The sequence below is a fragment of the Sus scrofa genome, chromosome 2 (genome assembly GCF_000003025.6).
Source record: "Sus scrofa isolate TJ Tabasco breed Duroc chromosome 2, Sscrofa11.1, whole genome shotgun sequence".
NCBI lineage: Eukaryota > Metazoa > Chordata > Mammalia > Artiodactyla > Suidae > Sus > Sus scrofa.
The window spans coordinates 86,910,460-86,928,821 of NC_010444.4; the positions used below are offsets into that span (position 1 = coordinate 86,910,460).

The following is an 18,362-nucleotide window of genomic DNA, read 5'->3' on the forward strand; positions in this document are numbered from 1 at the left end:
GAAAAATGGGGGCCAATTTTAATTGGCCAGACCCATTTTTTCATCAGTACTGCTATGGCTATTGCTGGCACCTGATTCATTAAGGTTTAAAAAAATGTATTTATCTTATATGATAAGTATAGTTTACAAAGGAAAAGCAAATATAAACTGAGGATGATACGTCAATAAAATAACATGTATTCTACTTTACTTTGAAAAGGAACACATCTAACTAGGAGATAAAGTTTTAAATGAGAATTAAGATTTACCTATTGGATTAAAAACATGCATTTGCATGCCCATAGGAAGTTTCTTCTCCCCTATGTGGATATTTTCTATCTTCCGATCAGTGGTATTATTCAATGTTATTTGCACAGAGACCATCTTGTCACCAAAAATGCAAGGCTGTCTTGGAAAGGAATAATGGGCCGCTAGTCCTTTCCCACTCATCCGATGAAGCAGCACATGAGTCGTCATTGGTACAAAGACAGGAGTACTGACCTATGGCACATTGGAAAAAGACAAAAAAGGTGAATTAGTGAATATAGTTTTTAACCCCCTTAGAAAATACACAAAAATTCATAACATTTAACTCCTGTTTTCCCTAACGTATTATACAAACCACAATAACATACATTTAGTAAGCTATCTTATACATAGATTTGAAATCAGAAATTATATACAAATATAAAGTAAATGCCTTCAAAACAATATTAAAATTCTTTGGTAGTCTGCAGGCATATATTAAAATATTTTGTCAATCTACATCTAATAAGAAGGTAATACAGTTATATACTCAATTTTTAAGAGCTTATAAACTTTTTTCTTAAGTACATTATATTTGGATATTTTGCAAACTTTCTTATTAATTATAACAATTTGTCATCTGATTTTCTTGGGTTTGAACTGCAGGACATCATCATCTGCCATTATACTTTATTTTCAATTGTGATTCCTTTAACTTTTTTCAACTTGAATTTCTTTCACTGTAAACTGAAGACTATGATCTCCTTTTCAAGGTGGTTCTTCCTTTGCTTTAATGACAAAAGATCTTTCCTACTTTGAGATTAGATAACTACTATTCACTTACATTTTCTTCTAGAGCTTTCATGGTTATAATTTTTAATTTATGAGGAACTGATTTAGGTCTACTGACTCCATATTTAATTTTCTCCAAATACCTAACAAATGATCTGTACAAGGTAATTAGCTTTTCCTTAATTATGTGTAAATGCAAACATTCTAGCAATTTATGTATTTGGAAAGTTTTTTTGTTTTTTTCTTTTTGCTTTTTAGGGCCATACCTGTGGCATGTGGAAGTTCCCAGGCTCGGGGTTGAATCAGAGCTGTAGCTGCTGGCCTGCGCCACAGCCACAACAATGCAGGATCCGAGCTGAGTCTTCAGCCTACACCACAGCTCACGGCAGTGCCGGATCCTTAACCCACTGAGCAAGGCCACCAGGAATCAAACCACAACCTGGTTACTAGTCAGATTTGTTCCCACTGTGCCACAACAGGAACTCCCTGTATTTGGAGACATTTTTGGACCTTGATAGAGCTGTTAAACCAGGACCACATTGTTTCTTTTCTTACAGCCCTATAATACGATTTGCTTGTTTGGCAAAACAAAGCATCCCTCACTTCTCTACCCCTCCTCCCAATATTTTCTTGACTAGTCATTTATTTATTCTTCCCCTGAATTTTAGACTCTTTTAGTTAAATTCAATTGTGAGTGGAATTGGAGGTAGTATATTAAATGAAGAAACAGTCCATTCTAAAATCATATGGGGGCTATCTTTCCATTCAACATATTGCATGAGGCTTGACCTGACATGGGTAAGCTTTAAAAAAAAAAAATCAATTTGTAATTAAATAGGCCTAATCAAGATTTTCTTCCTAACTAGCTTTAGGAAGTGTTGTCTCCCAAACTAGGTTTTCTTTTATGATTGCGAGAGTACGTATTAATCTATTCAACATGTTCACTATGCACCGACATCTGATGACATTAAAAACTTAGTCATAATGTTAATAATTTAAAGTTCATCAACAAAAATCTAAGAGTTATAAATCATGCACACAAAATAAGAAAGCTGGAAAGAGGCATGTTAGAGTACCATGAGAAAAACAGAACAGAAGCAGGAGTCTGGATTACAAGCAGCCAGCAATCAGTACTCTAAACACCATATAAGGTTCTTTGAAGGCATGCCTTCAGTCATTTAAGAGTTATCAACCTGTCTTAGTTGGTTTATTGATTCTCTCTCTCAATCTAATCCTGGGACACATGGTCCAAATATTTTTTTTCTACTTTGTCTCAAAATTCTGCCCCTCTATTATAGTAATTAGAATGCTAAGAGATGTGCACATGGAGAAAAACAGTGATTCTCTCCACTATTCAAGAAGTACTAATGAAGTTAATACTGAAAAAAGGTCCTCCCTGAAAATCCTCAAAATTTACCTATGATAATGCAAAGAAGCCTATGCGTTCTTCCACAAAAAACAGCTCATAAATGGCACTTTGTGCTAAGTGCCACATGCTTTTTTCACTACAGAACAGGGCTGATGCTGAAAACACTTGTTGTCTTCTTTGTCACTTTAGGGCCACATCCGTGGCATATGGAGGTTCCCACGCTAGGGGTCCAACTGGAGCTGTAGCTGCCAACCTATGCCAGAGCCACAGTAATGCAGGATCCGGGCCGCATCTGGACCTACACCACAGCTCATGGCCAACGCCAGATCCTTAACCCACTGAGCGAGGCCAAGGATTGAACCCGCAACCCCATGGTTCCTAGTCGGATCCATTTCCATTGCGCCACGACGGGAACTCCAACATTTGTTTTTTAATTGTATTTTTTAAGATCATACAAGTCATATTCAGCAAACCCTCTCCAGCATCTAAATTACATAGGTGATATTTTATTCAATAAAACCAGCAGGTTCCCTAAATCCTTCATCAGCTTCCATACATAATACAATTAATGCTAACAAGAGAGCAAGATTTTAGTTCAACATTTTGTACATCAGGTTAGTTATTTACATTCCAGAAACATATATGATCGGTGGTGGCTTATAGTCTCAGATGCCAAATATTGTCAATGACTTTTCTAACTTCACATTTTATAAATAACGATAATCTTATTAAATGTTAAAAAAGACGTGAAAGGTAAATTAAATAGAATGACCTAGATGGGGGCTATGAAAATGAGAATTTAAGTTTAAGAAAAAAAGGTAGATATTTAAGAAGCTTGAACAAAACGGATCATCTTGGGTAGGGGGTCAGCCAACTACAGCCCACAAGCCAAATATGACCAGATGCCTATTTTATAAAGTTTTGCTGGAACACAGCCATTCTAATTCATTGACATATTGTGGATGGTGGCTTTTTAACTCTACAGTGGAGGAAATGAGCACTTCCAGTCCTATAATATATTTACTATCTGGACTCTTTACAGAAAAAATTTGCTGACTCTGATCTAAGGGCACAAATGTTATATCCTTCCTTCTCCTCCTCCCTTCTCTTGTTGAGCAACAGTTCTCCGCACATCTCTCACATTTCTGCACATCTTTTGAGCAAAGGCACTAACAACTTTGGTCCTGAAAATTTTTCAAGGACCTACGTAGTCTTTAGAAACACATAAGCGCCTCCCTCTGGGGCAAAGGTTGGACAGGTTTGCCAGCAGATCCCTATAAAAGGCTGGGATCTTCTATGCCAAGAATCCTCTCTACAGCAACACACTGCAGATGCCTTCATCACCTGGACTTCATAGAATCTCCCTGTGAAAAGTGGGGCTGAGAGAAATGGCAGGAAAGATGTTACTCTGGCTTCTACTGATACTGCTGTGAGTAATAAACTGTCCTTTGTCTTTGAGATAAGAGTCTGGTGTCTTCTACCTGTATCCATAAAACTGTCTCAGGTCTACCCTGCAAGTGGGGTCACATCTCATACCCTTCACAGTTCTTGATATCCACTTTTTTTTTTTTTTGGTCACTCAACAATTCCCAGATCCACTTACTCCAAAACAGCTAAATGGACACTGAGGAGGACTACCACGTGCAGTGATGACTGAGAAGTGGACATGAGCTTAAAACCCGCTTTATATTCAAGGGTGACTTTCTGAAATCTGCACAGCAGTACCACCTGGGCTAGTGCACTCTGCTAATGAGAACACTACTTGAATAGTAGAAACTACTTTCTTCTTTCCCTTATAAAAGTTGATGTTATAACTTGGTTTACTGTTTCTATGGATTTCTTTTTTTATGTATTTTAAAGTTTTATTGACGTATAGTTAATTTACAAGGTTGTGATCATTTCTGCTGTACAACAAAGTGACCCAGCCACACATATACACATATTCATTCTCTCTCAGATTCTTTTCCCACATAGGTCATCAGAGAATACTGGGTAGAGTCTCCTGGGCTATAAAGCAGGTCCCTGCTGGCCAATTACTCCATATACCTCAGTGTGCATATGCCAATCCCAATTCCCCGCCCCTCCCCCCATCATGATGTATTCTGATGGCTGATAACAAAGCATCGAGTAAGTTCTGTGACACTGTGGAATCAGAATTCAGTGTTTCAGAGTTGCTTTTATGTGGCTCAAGACAAGGTGCTGGTCTTTTGAAGAGGCTTTCTTCTCCCTGCAGTGGTTTGTAGAGGATTGTCTGCTCAACAAACCCCATCATCTTCTAGGTACCTTACCACATTCAGTTCCTCCTGGAGCTGTCATCTTCTCACGCTACCTCATGACCTGACCACCATAACTGGTTCAGGAACGGCCCAATGAGCCCCTTTCCTTGGATATTTAGGTTTGGGACTTGGGAAGTCGAGCCATTCCCTCTCAAGTGGCTAAAATTCTGAGATTTAAAACTCTAATGACTGTGGCCACATTTCCTGCCATATCCTTCAGGAAGAAATAAAACAGAGAACAAACGAGAGAGAGAGAATCCTGCTCGTATCTTTAACTTGGATAGTTCTTGGAGCTGACATATTCCTGCCCAATCTGAAGCCTGGTTTTCTGTGAAATCCTCTAGCATTCCTTCCTGTAACTTCCCTTCTTTTGCTTACGCTAGTTCAAATTTGGTTTCTATCATTTAATTCCCCAACTCAACTACTAATCAGAATTAGTCAGATTCCAGGACATTAATTGAGGGACTGGGAAATAAACCCGTAACAGGAGAATGCGCTTTCTCATTTCTTTTCTTAAAGCTCTGGTACATATGTTATGATGAGATGCAGGTACAGCCTCTGATTAGGTTGAATCATATAAATCTACCACTTCTATAGGTCAAAAGAGTCAAATAAGAGAAAAGGAAATAAATGCAAAAGTAAATGAATGGGACCTAAATAAGCTCAAAAACTTTTGCACAGCACATGAAACCATGGACAAAACAAAAAGACAACCTACAGAATAGGAGAATATATTTGCAAGTGATGTGAGCAACAAGAGCTTAATATTTGAAATATATAAATAGCACATACAACTCAACATCAAAAAACCAAACCTGATTAAAAAATGGGCAGAAGAATTGAATAAACATTTTCTAAAGAGGAAATGCAAATCAACAATAGGCATAGGAAAAGATACTCAATGCAGCTAATCATCATGGAAATGCAAATCAAAAAGAGATAACATCTCACACTTGTCAGAATGGCTGTCATCTAAAAAGAGCACGAATAACAAATGTTGGTGAGGAGGTGGAGAAAAGAGATTCTTCATACAATGTAGTGGGAATGTAAACTGGTGCAGCCACTGTGGAAAGCAGCATAGAGTTTATCAAAAAACTAAAAAACAGAACTATCATATGACCCAGCAAATTCCACTCTTGAAAAAAACACTGAAAAGATATATGCACCTCACTGTTTACAGCAACATTTACAACTGCCAAGGTATGGAAGCTACTTAAGTGCCCATCAACAGATGAATGGATAAAGATGGTGGTGGTGTGTGTATATATATAGGATGGAATATTATCCAGCCACAAAAAAAGAATGAAAACTTTAGCCATGTACAACAACATAGATGGACTTGGAAGATTAAATAAGTCAGACAAAGACAAATACTGTATGCATACATCACATATGTGGAATCTAAAAAATAAAATATATGAGTGAATATAAGAAAAGAGGCAGACTCACAGATATAGAGAACACATCAGTGGTGAGAGGGAAGAGGGGAAGGGAAAGATGGGGGTAGGGGATTAAGAGGTATAAATTACTAGGCATAAAATAAATAAGCTACAAGGATATACTGCAATTCGAGGAATATAGCCAATATTTTACAACTATAAATGGAGTATAATCTTTAACATTTGTGAATCATGATGTTGTTCATCTGAAATGTACATAATATTGTACATCAACTACACCTCAAAAAATAAAGAGAAGGGAAAAAATGGAATTAACAACTCTTATGGTTGAAATCTAAGAGCTTGCTTTGATTCAAGGCTATTTAGTCCTACCTTCTTTAGGAAAGAGGAATCCTTGATTTGGCCATACCACTCACTGGAGTTCTATATTGAGCTTAGAGAGCAAAACCCTGCTAATAATAAAGTACTGCCTTGCCTGTCTCTGTCTTTGTTCTCTGACTTCTATATCTCCCACAGGGATCCCTGGGAGAAAGGTGATCCTGTCCAAGAATTAGGTATTTCAGGGCTCCTGGTCCAATATTACCACTATTTCAAATACAAGATAAGTACTGATCATTAATTTATTAATTCACTCTTTCAATGGACTAACATTTACTGAGTTAATTGTGCCAACCACTATAAGCACAATAATTCAGAGACAAAGTCAGTATTCTAGTCTTCAGGAGTTTATTGTTTAGCAGGGGGAAACTAAGTAAATCAACCAGTGTGATAAATGCCAGGACAGAGATAAGCTTAGTTCACTAAGAGAACAGAAAAATCATAGCTGGCACCAGAGGGAGAGTTCGGGCAAGGAATCCACAGTTATCTGAATGAACTAAGTAAATCTCACCACTTCCCATTATCTCTACCATTACCATCCCGGCCTGAGCAACTACCGCCTCACATCTGGATTACTCCTACAGTCTTCTTTTTTTCGATGATTTTTATTTTTTTCCAATACAGCTGGTTTACAGTGTTCTGCCAACTTTCTACTGCATGGCAAGGTGACCCAGTCACACATACATGTATACATTTTCCCCCCTCATATTATCATACTCCATCATAAGTGACTAGATATAGTTTCCAATGCTATAGAGCAGGACCTCATTGCTTATCCATTCCAAAGGCAATGGTTTGCAACTATTAACCCCAATTCCAGTCCATCCCACTCCCTCCCCCTAACTGAGCATGGCAGCCAGCACCAATTTGTTAAAGTTACATCATGTCACCCCTCTGTTCAATACCCTCCAATGGCTTCCAATTTCACTGTGAGTAAAAGCTAAGAATCCTTATAAAGGCCTGTACACCCCATGTACTCTGACTCCGTTTTGTTTTTTTGACCTCATCTCCTTGTACTTTTGAACCCACGACTCACTTCACTCCAGCCACCCCGACGTCCTGGCTACTCCTTGCACACACCAGTGATCCCTCTACCTGGGCATTGGTTCCTTCTTCCTAGAATGCACTTTCTTCCAATACTCACATGGCTTTGTTCCCATATATGTTTGCTTAATGAGATTTAACCTAGTTGCATTTCTTCCTTCTGATTTCTCTTTTTCCATAGCTACTTAATATCTTCTTTAACACAATATGCACAATTTGCTTATTTATTATGTTTATTACCTGTCTCTCCATTTATTCCCTGCTTTTATGTTCAATTTATAACACACAAATTTATCCATTTTCAGAACTCCAAGATTATAGAAATTTACATATAATATACCACCAGTATTGGTCATAACTATATTTACCTGATGCGGACTGCTAAATTATAACACTGTTCCTAAAAAATATTAGTTTTTCAAGGAACTTAACTGTGGTGATAAGTGGATATTATAATATTAATATTTGTTGGTTTTAAGATATGACCTGACTAGAAATTTTCTACTGCATATAACTGCACATAAATGAAAAAATACCAAATTCCTTAAAGGCATACACCAAGAACAACTTACTAGCTAAAGGGACTTCTATGACACAAACACTAATTCTCATCTAGTTTGGGTAAAAGCATTATATCCCATTAAATATGAAAACTTGTATATACAGGATAGTATGAAAGACAATATTTGAAAACATTAGCTTTGATTTAGTTATTTAATTACTAATGTTCAAAGAATTAAAAATCCAGCTGCATTACAAGCAAACGATATGGGTTATCCTCACTATGATTCCTGAGGAGGTAATTAGTTCGGTAGCTGTAATAACTCTAAACTAAAAAGCCTCCTCTTAGAGTTAACAGAACAAAAAGCATCAGGCAACAGTGAGATAACCCTCTACAAATCTTCACACAGCATATGTTGAAATAATAAAAGTCGTTTGTGTACCTTTAGATGGTTTATGAAAATAACCAATCAATTCTGCAGACACAACATTATTTCTAAAGGAAATCTATGTGACTCATGATGCCTGTAGATACACAGAGACAAACCACACATATTTTATCAGTTTATTACAGTAAGCAAATAAGCGTGGAATGAGAGTGCACATAACTGTCTACTTAGCGCTTACTGAAACATTTATAAGAGCTGTTATCTCCCTAATAACAGACAGACAGCGTGCAATTTTAGAGAGGAGAAAAGCTTCATATTTTTTAACACTTCACTAAAAAGTAACTGAAGAGTGTAAAATGAAAAATACTCTGTGCAGTTAGCTGGTAATGGACCATATTATCAACTCAAGTTAGATTTATAGGATACAAACTAGTCACTAATAGTTATTTTATGACATAGCATGTCTGCTTTTTTTGGAGATTATTAAGATTAAAGTTGTAAAACTTCTTTTGAACATAGCTGTTCAAAATGATCGAATTATAAAATTTAAATGAGAATTGAAAAATAAAACACGGAGTATCAAGTAAGTGCCGAAGAATAAACCTTGTTCAACATCTGCGTTACTATTTCAGAGATGACACTTCCACGTAAAGCTTTATGAAAACAATGTCTTCCAGTCTTTTTTGCTATAATCTACAGTCAGATGCTTAATCATCTTTAAGTATTATCAATCTATTCTATTTTTGGACTTTAAAAATATGAAGATCTGTAGTATCTAAACGGCTCTCTTTGAATATAGTTTTTTTTTTTTTGGCTTGTTTTACAGCAGTTATCTATTTAGATGTATGATTTATGAAAAGGACCAGAAAATAGTTGTATACAGATACACGGTTTCATCTTTAAAATCGGCGCTTTTTAAACCAGTGTATATTTCAACTGATAGGAGCTATAATGCTGAGAGCTATAGCACTGTCTCATTTACCCAGTAAACCGTAGAATGTGAGCCTGTTTTATCTTTAGTCCATAGTATTCGGTCAAATTTGCTTAACTGTTAGAAAGAACTCCCAAACACAGACTCAAAGAAATATATTTCAATTTTCAAAATATATTAAATAAATGGTTTATAATTCTAATAACTTCCTCTTTATACATGCAAATTTAGGTATTCTAGAAAGTAACTGTGTTAGTTACTTGTATTTTATTTTATGAGTATTCGTCAGTATGTATTATGAAATACATGCGGCTTTTCACCTCTTATTTTGGTATAGTCAATATATATGATAACAAATATATTTGCAGAAAGATCTCAGTAGAGTATCAAAAAACATTTAATGAGAATCTTACTTCAAGCACAGTGTTAAGCAAGTGCCAGCAAACTGCCTGTGGACCAAACCCAGTCCACTGCCTGTTTTTGTATAGTCTGTGGGCTAAAAATGGTTTTTATTTTTTAAATGGTTGAAAAAAAAACCATTTTTGTGACACCAAAATTATAATAAATTCTAATTCAATGCCCACAAAGTTTTACTAGAACACAGCCACATTCATTTCCGTATTGTCTCTGGTTGTTTTACTATAACGGCAGAGTTGAGTGGCTCTGGTCTGCAAGGCTGAAAATATCTACTATCTGGCTCTTTCTAAAAAGTTTGCTGGAGTTCCTGTCATGGCGCAGTGGAAACAAATCCGACTAGGAATCATGAGGTTGTGGGTTCAATCCCTGGCCTTGCTCAGTAGGTTAAGGATCTGGCATTGCTGTGAGCTGTGAAGTAGGTCACAGACATGGCTCGGATCCCGTGTTGCTGTGGCTGTGGTGTAGGCTGGCAGCTATAGCTCCGATTAGACCCCTGGCCTGAGAACTTTCATATGCTGAGAATGTGGCCCTAAAAAGCAAAAAAAAAAAAAAGTTTGCTGACCCTCGTACAGGATAGATTCAATTTCCAGTGGTGCTGAGACAAGGAAGAAATTACTTTATACTTCATAGATCCTATTTTTTTCCCCAACTCAAAGGTAAATCTGTAAACCTCACTGTCAATATACTTCTTTTTAACAAATTTGAAATCCAGAGTGAGGTGTATATATTTTTATTTACCACTTTCCTGGAAAACAGCTCTAGAACTATGGACACAGATATGTCATACTATTCTTGGATCTGTTCTACTATTCTTTTTTACACTTCCTTTCTGACTTTTGGTGGAAGGATCATAATAAAAACAAAAGAATCTGGTCTCCAAAGTGTTTGGCAGAAAGGTTCCAATAACTGGTTAAAATGAATTTCACTAGAATTGGAATATTTCACGTAAGCACAAAACAATTATGTGTTGTGTTACTTGACGGATGTGATCATCATTTGATCTTAATAGTTCTACTGCTTTCTCACTGACAATATTGATATGTTATAAAAAAGAAACTATTAGTGTTCCCTTCCATTGGAACCAAGCTGAGAACCTTGCTTGATTGACATCCTTATTTCCCTCCAACAATTACTTGAGAAGTTTTTTTTGGGGGGGGATTTTTAGGGCCGCATTTGTGGCAAATGGAGGTTCCCAGGCCAGGGGTCTAATCGGAGCTATAGCTGCCAGCCTACGCCATAGCCACAGCAATGCCAGATCCCCAACCCACTGAGCGGGGTCAGGGATCAAACCCGTAACCTCATGGTTCCTCGTCGGATTCGTTTCCGCTGCGCTACAATGGGAACTCCAACTTGAGAAGTTTGATGTCTTGTGTATTCATTTTCTTCTTTTCCGTGGTCTACCACCAGCTTACTTTGGGTCATCAATGACACTTAAAAACATTAAATTGTTTTTTAAATTTAAAATTGCAAAAGATGTTCGTGTTTATTGAAAACAATTTCAAACAGTATGAAAATATCATATCCCCTCAGGCTTAACTGTAATTAACAGTTAATTAACAGTTAACGGTTAAAACCCGATCTTTTGCTCCCCTCTTACTTCTGCTTGCCCATTCAGACTGGCCTCCCTTGTCTTTAGACTGCTTCCATTCCCATCCACATTGCAGGCTCCGATAAAAACAATTTCTTTAACATGTACCTCCCTTATATGCTCAGTGAGGAGGGGTAGAAAGTGTTGGGCTTTGAAGCCAGTCAGACTAGCTGGACCTCTGGTTCTGCAACTTAGTAACCCTATGGCACTAAAAAAGTTACTCATGGTCTAGGAACCTCAATGTTCACATCTGTGAAATGGGGAAACTACCACCTTTTAGGGTTGTTGTAAATCTTGGCTAAACATAAATTAAAATCTTAGAGAGTAAAGGGGCCTGAAGATGTTAACATGACAGGCACAAGGAAGGGAGCAAGACATGATTTCAGAGTTGAGATAAAAGAGAGTGTGGTTGAAACTCAGTACACGTCAAAGTTACTAGAACTGAATAGATCAAGAGGCTGTGAGGTTACATATTGAACAGGCTGATAATACACACAGTGAGATCTCCCAGGATGATGGTAGGCTGGAGAGATCATGTGGAAGATGCCAAGATCTTCACCAAATGTGGGTAAGTGATTAAGAGACTCCGGGATGAAAGTGACAAGGAAAGGAAGAGGGCCCAGGAAGGTGGAATGGGCCGCCTAAGAGGATGAAAAGGTAACGACCTAGATGCAGCATTTGGGAGCTTCACACAAACCATCCTGCTGGTAATAATGATTTCGTCAAACACAGAATTCTAGAGAATTCTGAGTGAGGTCATGCTGAGAATACCTGCTATGGGACAGAAAGATCCAAAGGGAGATTATCAGAGAAAAGCCAGGCTACGTAACAGAACTTTACAAAAGTACGTGAGTGGAATTGTTAGCTGTTCCACACATTTTATAAATGGGGCTTTCTGAATCTAAAAACCGGCCATGCTGCTTGCACTTAAACGAACTGTAACTTAGGGTACAGAGGGATATGGATCTCATCTAGATGAAGTCCTAGAGGAAGGAAAAGAAATATGTCTTCGTTAAACATAAAAATTGGAAAGGCAGTTTCTCGGTTTTTTGTTTTTTTGTTTTTGCCATGCCTAAGGCATGTTAAAGTTCCCAGACCAGGGATTGAACCTGCACTGATGCAGTGACAATGCAGGATCCTTAACGAGCTGCGCCTCAGGAGAACTCCAGAGAGGCAGTTTTTAATCACCGCTACTTTAAGTAACAGGTCTCTCCAGAGATGCTTTCTTTGACCAAGAAAAGGCTTCTTTTTACACCATGGATGCCAGTCAGACAAACCGTAAGTTGCTGAGGCATTTCTGACCTAGGGCAAATTTGGGGAAATGGGTCTTCTGAGACCACAGAGCACTCTTGTGCTCTCTCTCTCCCCCTCTCTCTCTCACACACAGACACAAAGACACACAGACACACACACGTTCTGCTCTGTGCACAATTATTTTCAATTCTTCAGTGAGGAGGTAGGGATGGAGAAAGATCTTGATTTCCTACACAGGAATTTTCGAGTTCTGAAGTCCATGTCTGTGGTAGCAAAGCCTCTGATGACCCAGCTTTCTTTTCAGTAAAGTCACCTGATTATAAATTTTTCTAGGTCAGGACCTAGGATTGAGGCCTAGGGGCCTGTACTCTGCACTGGTCTGTGTGTTCTCACTCTATCCCTATATTTGGTATACGAAACATTTTTTTAGAAACAAGAAAGGCTATGGCTTCCTTTTTATCAGGCAGAGTTAGTGCTGGCAGTGGTAAGAAAGAAAACACTAAATTTTAAGTTGGAAGTCCTTCAGGTTATCGATGAGAAGAAAATCATTTAACTGCTTTGACCTTGAATTTGTAAAATAAAGTGCAATCTAGTTAATCCATAGGATTGTTTTATAAGGATTCAGTGGTACACTACATATGAAAGTGTTCTACAGATAAAGTACTCTTCTTTAATTATCATTAAAGACAATGTTTATTAGCACAAGAGAAAGACAGTGCCAGAATTAACACTAGAATTTACCATTTTGGAGTTCCCATCGTGGCGCAGTGGTTAACGAATCCGACTAGGAACCATGAGGTTGCAGGTTCGATCCCTGGCCTTGCTCAGTGGGTTAAGGATCCGCTGTTGCCATGAGCTGTGGTGTAGGTTGCAGATGCGGCTTGGATCCCGAGTTGCTGTGGCTCTGGTGTAGGCTGGTGGCTACGGCTCTGATTCAACCCCTAGCCTGGGAACTCCATGTGCCGCAGGAGCGGCCCTAGAAAAGGCAAAAAAACAAAAACAAAACAAAAAAAAAAGAATTTACCATTTTAAGTGTTATTTCTGTCAAGCAATAATCCATAATTCCTCTTTCAATAAACAGAAAGTATTCCTTATGATAAAGGAAAACAAAGGCAGTCATGAAAGCTGGTGAGGAGATCTCTTCTCCTTCAGAGAACTACAGGGAGTGGGAAGGACCAGCATTTATTATTTCTTTCCAAAGATTAATGATAACCGAGGAAACCTTTTTGAATATGATCTTAATTAGGAATCAGGATCCTTAGTCACCAGAATAACTTTCAAAAGCAAATCAATAAAATGAGATTAGAGCTTCAAAATATCCGTTACTTAATAAACTAGATGTCTGAAAGTGGACTTCAAGGGACACTTTCATAAGCACACAGCATTTATGATGTGATGAGGAATCTCACGAGAAGTCTGAGTGAGACTTTTTTAACATCCTAACATCACAGGATGACTACTACGCTTTGAGGTATTTCATACTCCTTTATTTCTTCAGGATTACAGTGTTAATAAAACTTCTACCATCTACATACCTACCTTTAGGACTGAAATGACAGAATCCAACTTTTACACTACTAATAAGGAATAACTCTTGGTGTTTGGACATGTTGAAAAGAGCAATGAAGAGTATCACTAAAAAGAGGGAGCTAGGTGGGGCACCAGCCAGGATGTCAGGCGCCCCGGGTTATTCAACTCAGACATGTATTAGTAGTGAGAACGTAGCTAAATCACAGCCTCACTTAGCTTCTCTTTCTCTCTTCTGTAAAATGGGGCTAATTATACACATCCTGTCTGTTCCACCGAGCTGTTCTGAGAATAAAATAAGGCTGTATATGTGAAATTGATTTTTAAACTGTTCAATAAAAGGCATCATTGGGATTATTAGTAAATTGAGTTTTCGGTCAGCGTTAAAACACCAATCTGTCAGATAACACAGGGTCCTGAGGTTAAAAGTATGTATCAAAACGCTGAATCACCATTGGAGAAGGGCTTTTAAAACAATATTGCTATATTTATTGACAGCACCATCCAAAGGCCTTTAAAAAAGTAATCCCTTCCCCCTTGTCCTTTTTTTCTCTGTGTTAGTTGTGGGTGAAGAGGACTGTTCTCTAAAAGGTTTCTAAATGATGTTGATGTTAAAAAATATAGTATCACCATTTAACAGCCTTTTAAAGAGCAGTCCCCTAGCATGGTCTTTGTTAACAACTGAGGGAGGAAGGGACTATTTTTTCAAAGGCTTTTAGAGGATGTTGTTAAAAGAATATATAGTGACATCATTTAAAAGCCTTTTAAATAATAGCTCGTCTTCCCTCCCAATTGTAATGTCCTTGGTTTTCATTTATTTTGTACTACAAGCCGAAAATGCACATGCCAACATATTATTGGCTACGGCAGGCATTTGTTGGATGGAGAATGATGCATTGCTTTAAAAAACACTGATGTCCAGAAATAAATCCAACTCTTCAAGACACAGTACCAGTTCCATACAGGATACTGCCCACCCACCTTTCCACTGAGGTGTGATACTTTTTGCTTGTTTCTCAATGAGTTTACTGAAGAAGATACCACGCAAACAGGAAAGGAGTCATAGCTAAGTCATTCCAAGATTTCTGGCAGCATAAATGTCATCCTACCACCCACGCACTGCTACTTCAGTTAACTCTCCATCCAACTTACAACAAAATCTAACATTAACTCCTAATAAATTTCTGCTGTTTTATTAAATTACTTCTGCCCACTATTCCTCTAATTTTAGACTCTACTCCACTAGCAGACAGCAGTGCATACTTAGGGTTCCTCTCCAGATTTAGGTCTCAGGGGAAGGAAAAATTAAGTCAACTGTTTGGTTCAAGGCACAAAATCTGATAGCCAGTAGGTGTTGAGATAGGCTAGCTTTGATTATCTTTCATATAACACACCAAAGATAAAAGACTTAGCTCCAGTGGAATAAGCATAAGATAGGAAACAACTCTATTTCCTCTTGCGTTGGTTCTTTTCAGAAAAATGTCATTTCATTTTAAGAACATGAATTCCTAGGTCTACAACACTTTGATGAAAAAAATAAATCTTCAAAATACCCAAGAGCACAGCCCTCCAAACACACTGTACTTTAATTCTAAATTTCAGCACGCCCCTTATTTCTTTGCCAGTCTTACACATGGAACTCAAGTGTTAGTTCTATGACTTGTTTAAATCATAACTTACATATGATTTACTCTCATAGATCACACAACTTCATTACATGTCAAATATTAACCATTATAAATGCTCAGCTAACGCCCCAATCAGTCCATTCAACTGTTGTTGACGCTATACCAGGCCGTAATGATGTCAGTCATTATGCCATTTCCCATAATTTAATTTTCATATTATTTTTTACCCTTATAATTTAATACTACTTATCTTTATTCTCATATACCATGTAAATAGCTAAAGCTTTTGAAACAACCATGTATGTGCTATCTGCACAATATTAATTACCTGGACAATAATTTAACTGTATGATTTTGCATGATTTTTTACAATAAAAATAACTTCTGAATTTTCTTTTTTCTAATAGCACAAGTGAGTTAGCTATTTGTGCCTATAATTTTATTTAATAATACTTAAATATTTTAAAATATTTAAAAATAAAATCTGCATAAAAACTCATGTCATTTGAGATTTCTTTTCATTATCTCCTGAGATTTGGTCAATGTTTCACTGAGAGAAATGCTAGCATAATTCTGTTTCTAATAAATGAAAATTGGTAAAATTTTAAAATAAAAATTCTGACTATTCTGACTTAAGCATCAAAAAGACAGCACAGGAAGCTATAAATATATAAAATTTAATAGGACTCATCTGAAAATGTCAAATTTCTGTTAATTTGAGTGGTTCTGACCACAGCTAAGTAAAACTGCCATAAAGAAGAACAGCTTGGTTAGGCAGCTGGGCATAAGCACCACAGCAGGGCTCCATCTGAATTCTAGGACCAGTGAGTGATCACCATGGTGTCATTAACATCAAGATCCAAGAGCACATGTCTATGTGAGGTGCTGGGTTCTAGCTCTGCACCACAATGACTTCCCTAACTCCATGGCCCTACCCTTCCACTCTTCTACAATTTGACAGGTGATGAATGACAATCTGAGTCATCTTCTTCTCCCCACAGGTTCTATACATGAGATGGTATATAAAACAGTGGGACCCCCCCCCCCACCAAGGTATCGAAGTCCTACCCATAGAACCTATAATTATATAACATCGCATAGCAAGGGGAATTAAAGCTGCTAATCAGAAATTCAACTTTGAGATGAGATTTCCCTGGATTATCTGGGTGGGCCGATGTAATTGTATGGACCCTGTAAGTGAAAGAGGGAGGCAGGAGAGTCAGTGTTATAATGACACAGCGTGAGAACAACACAATGGGTTTGTTGGTGGCTTTGAAGATGGAAGGCGGTTTGTTGCTGGCTTTGAAGATGGAAAGCGTCATGAGCCAAGGAATGCAGGCAGCCCCTAAAAGCTGGAAAAGGCAAGAAAAAGGATTCTTCCCTAGAGCCTCCAGAAAGAACACTGACACCTTGATTTTAGCTCAGTGATACCCATTTTGGACTATGGACTTCCAGAACTGTAAGATAATATATTTGCATTGTTATAAAGCACCAAATTTGTGGTAATGTATGGAAACAGCAATAGGAAACGAATGAAAGTAATTATGATGTCTAGTTGGAAACTACTGCTCTGAATTCTTGTGTTGTAAAACCCACCTGCAGAGTTTGTTTGCATACATCTTTCAATGGCTGATTTGTGATCTGAAAGGCATCAAAAATTCTGTTTTCCCTACAGCATTTTCTCAGTGGACTTAAGCTTCAACTAGCACAGACACTAATAAATCTGAGTGGCTTTTAAACTGGACAGTTACTTGTCAGAATCATTTGGAGGACTCGTTTATAAAAAATTCCCCTCCTGTAATACTCTGTTTTTAATGAGCACATTAAGTTGACTTTGAGCCATTTGGTTAACTGACAGGTACTGAGAACCAAGGAAAAAACAAAAGATGTTTAAACTGTCTTCCAAAGTCTCCAATTTAATGCACTGTGTATTATTTAAGACTACCTCTTAAAACTCATTCATTGGTATATATTAATTTTATTGCTAAAATATGCATACAGAGACATTTTATATGAGTTCTATACAAGCAAAAGGGGATCATTATAGGTAGTAGTAGCTAGACACTTGGTGACAAGGCTTAAAACAGACAAGTTTCCATGGAGGAAAAGGAAGGAACCAAAAAAGATATGAAAGGGTTGGGGTGGGGCAGAACAAGTTTAGAACAATGAAACATCTAGGTTAGAGGAACGGGTAGGTATCACAAGAGTGACAATCCTGAAACACCTTTTAAAAATGTTCACAATTTTTTGAGCACCATCCTTTTCTCAAACAAGTGCAATAAAAAGTCAGATTTTAAAAAAGGTTATATCTGAATCTCTGAATCCAGATTCCTAACAATGTTACAAGCACTCACATAAAAGTTAACATTACAATTCCTAGGATAAATAATGCTGGTGCACCAGTGGGTACTCATGCAACCAGGTCTACACGAGAAAAGTGAAACCACCAGAAATACAAGCAAATACTGTGCAGAACAAACTCAATTCAGTTTGCTGGTTTGACAGAAATATACGTAGAAGGGCAGAATGTTTCTTGGTGGAAAATCCCCATTTGTAAATTATTATTATTTTGTTTTGGGGCTGCACCTGAGGCATATGGAGGTTTCCAGGCCAGGGGTGGAATTGGAGCCATAGCCTCCAGCC

The 18,362-nt window shown here is 37.5% G+C and overlaps 1 protein-coding gene across 2 annotated transcripts in view; it reads right to left on the reverse strand.

Annotated features, from left to right (window-relative positions):
- AP3B1 (adaptor related protein complex 3 beta 1 subunit) overlaps positions 1–18,362 on the reverse strand; it is a 266,801-nt gene that overhangs the window by 34,538 nt on the left and 213,901 nt on the right. For both annotated transcript variants that reach the window (XM_021076471.1, NM_001098585.1), the window contains 1 exon segment: positions 249–480. In XM_021076471.1, the coding sequence (XP_020932130.1) occupies positions 249–480 (232 nt within the window).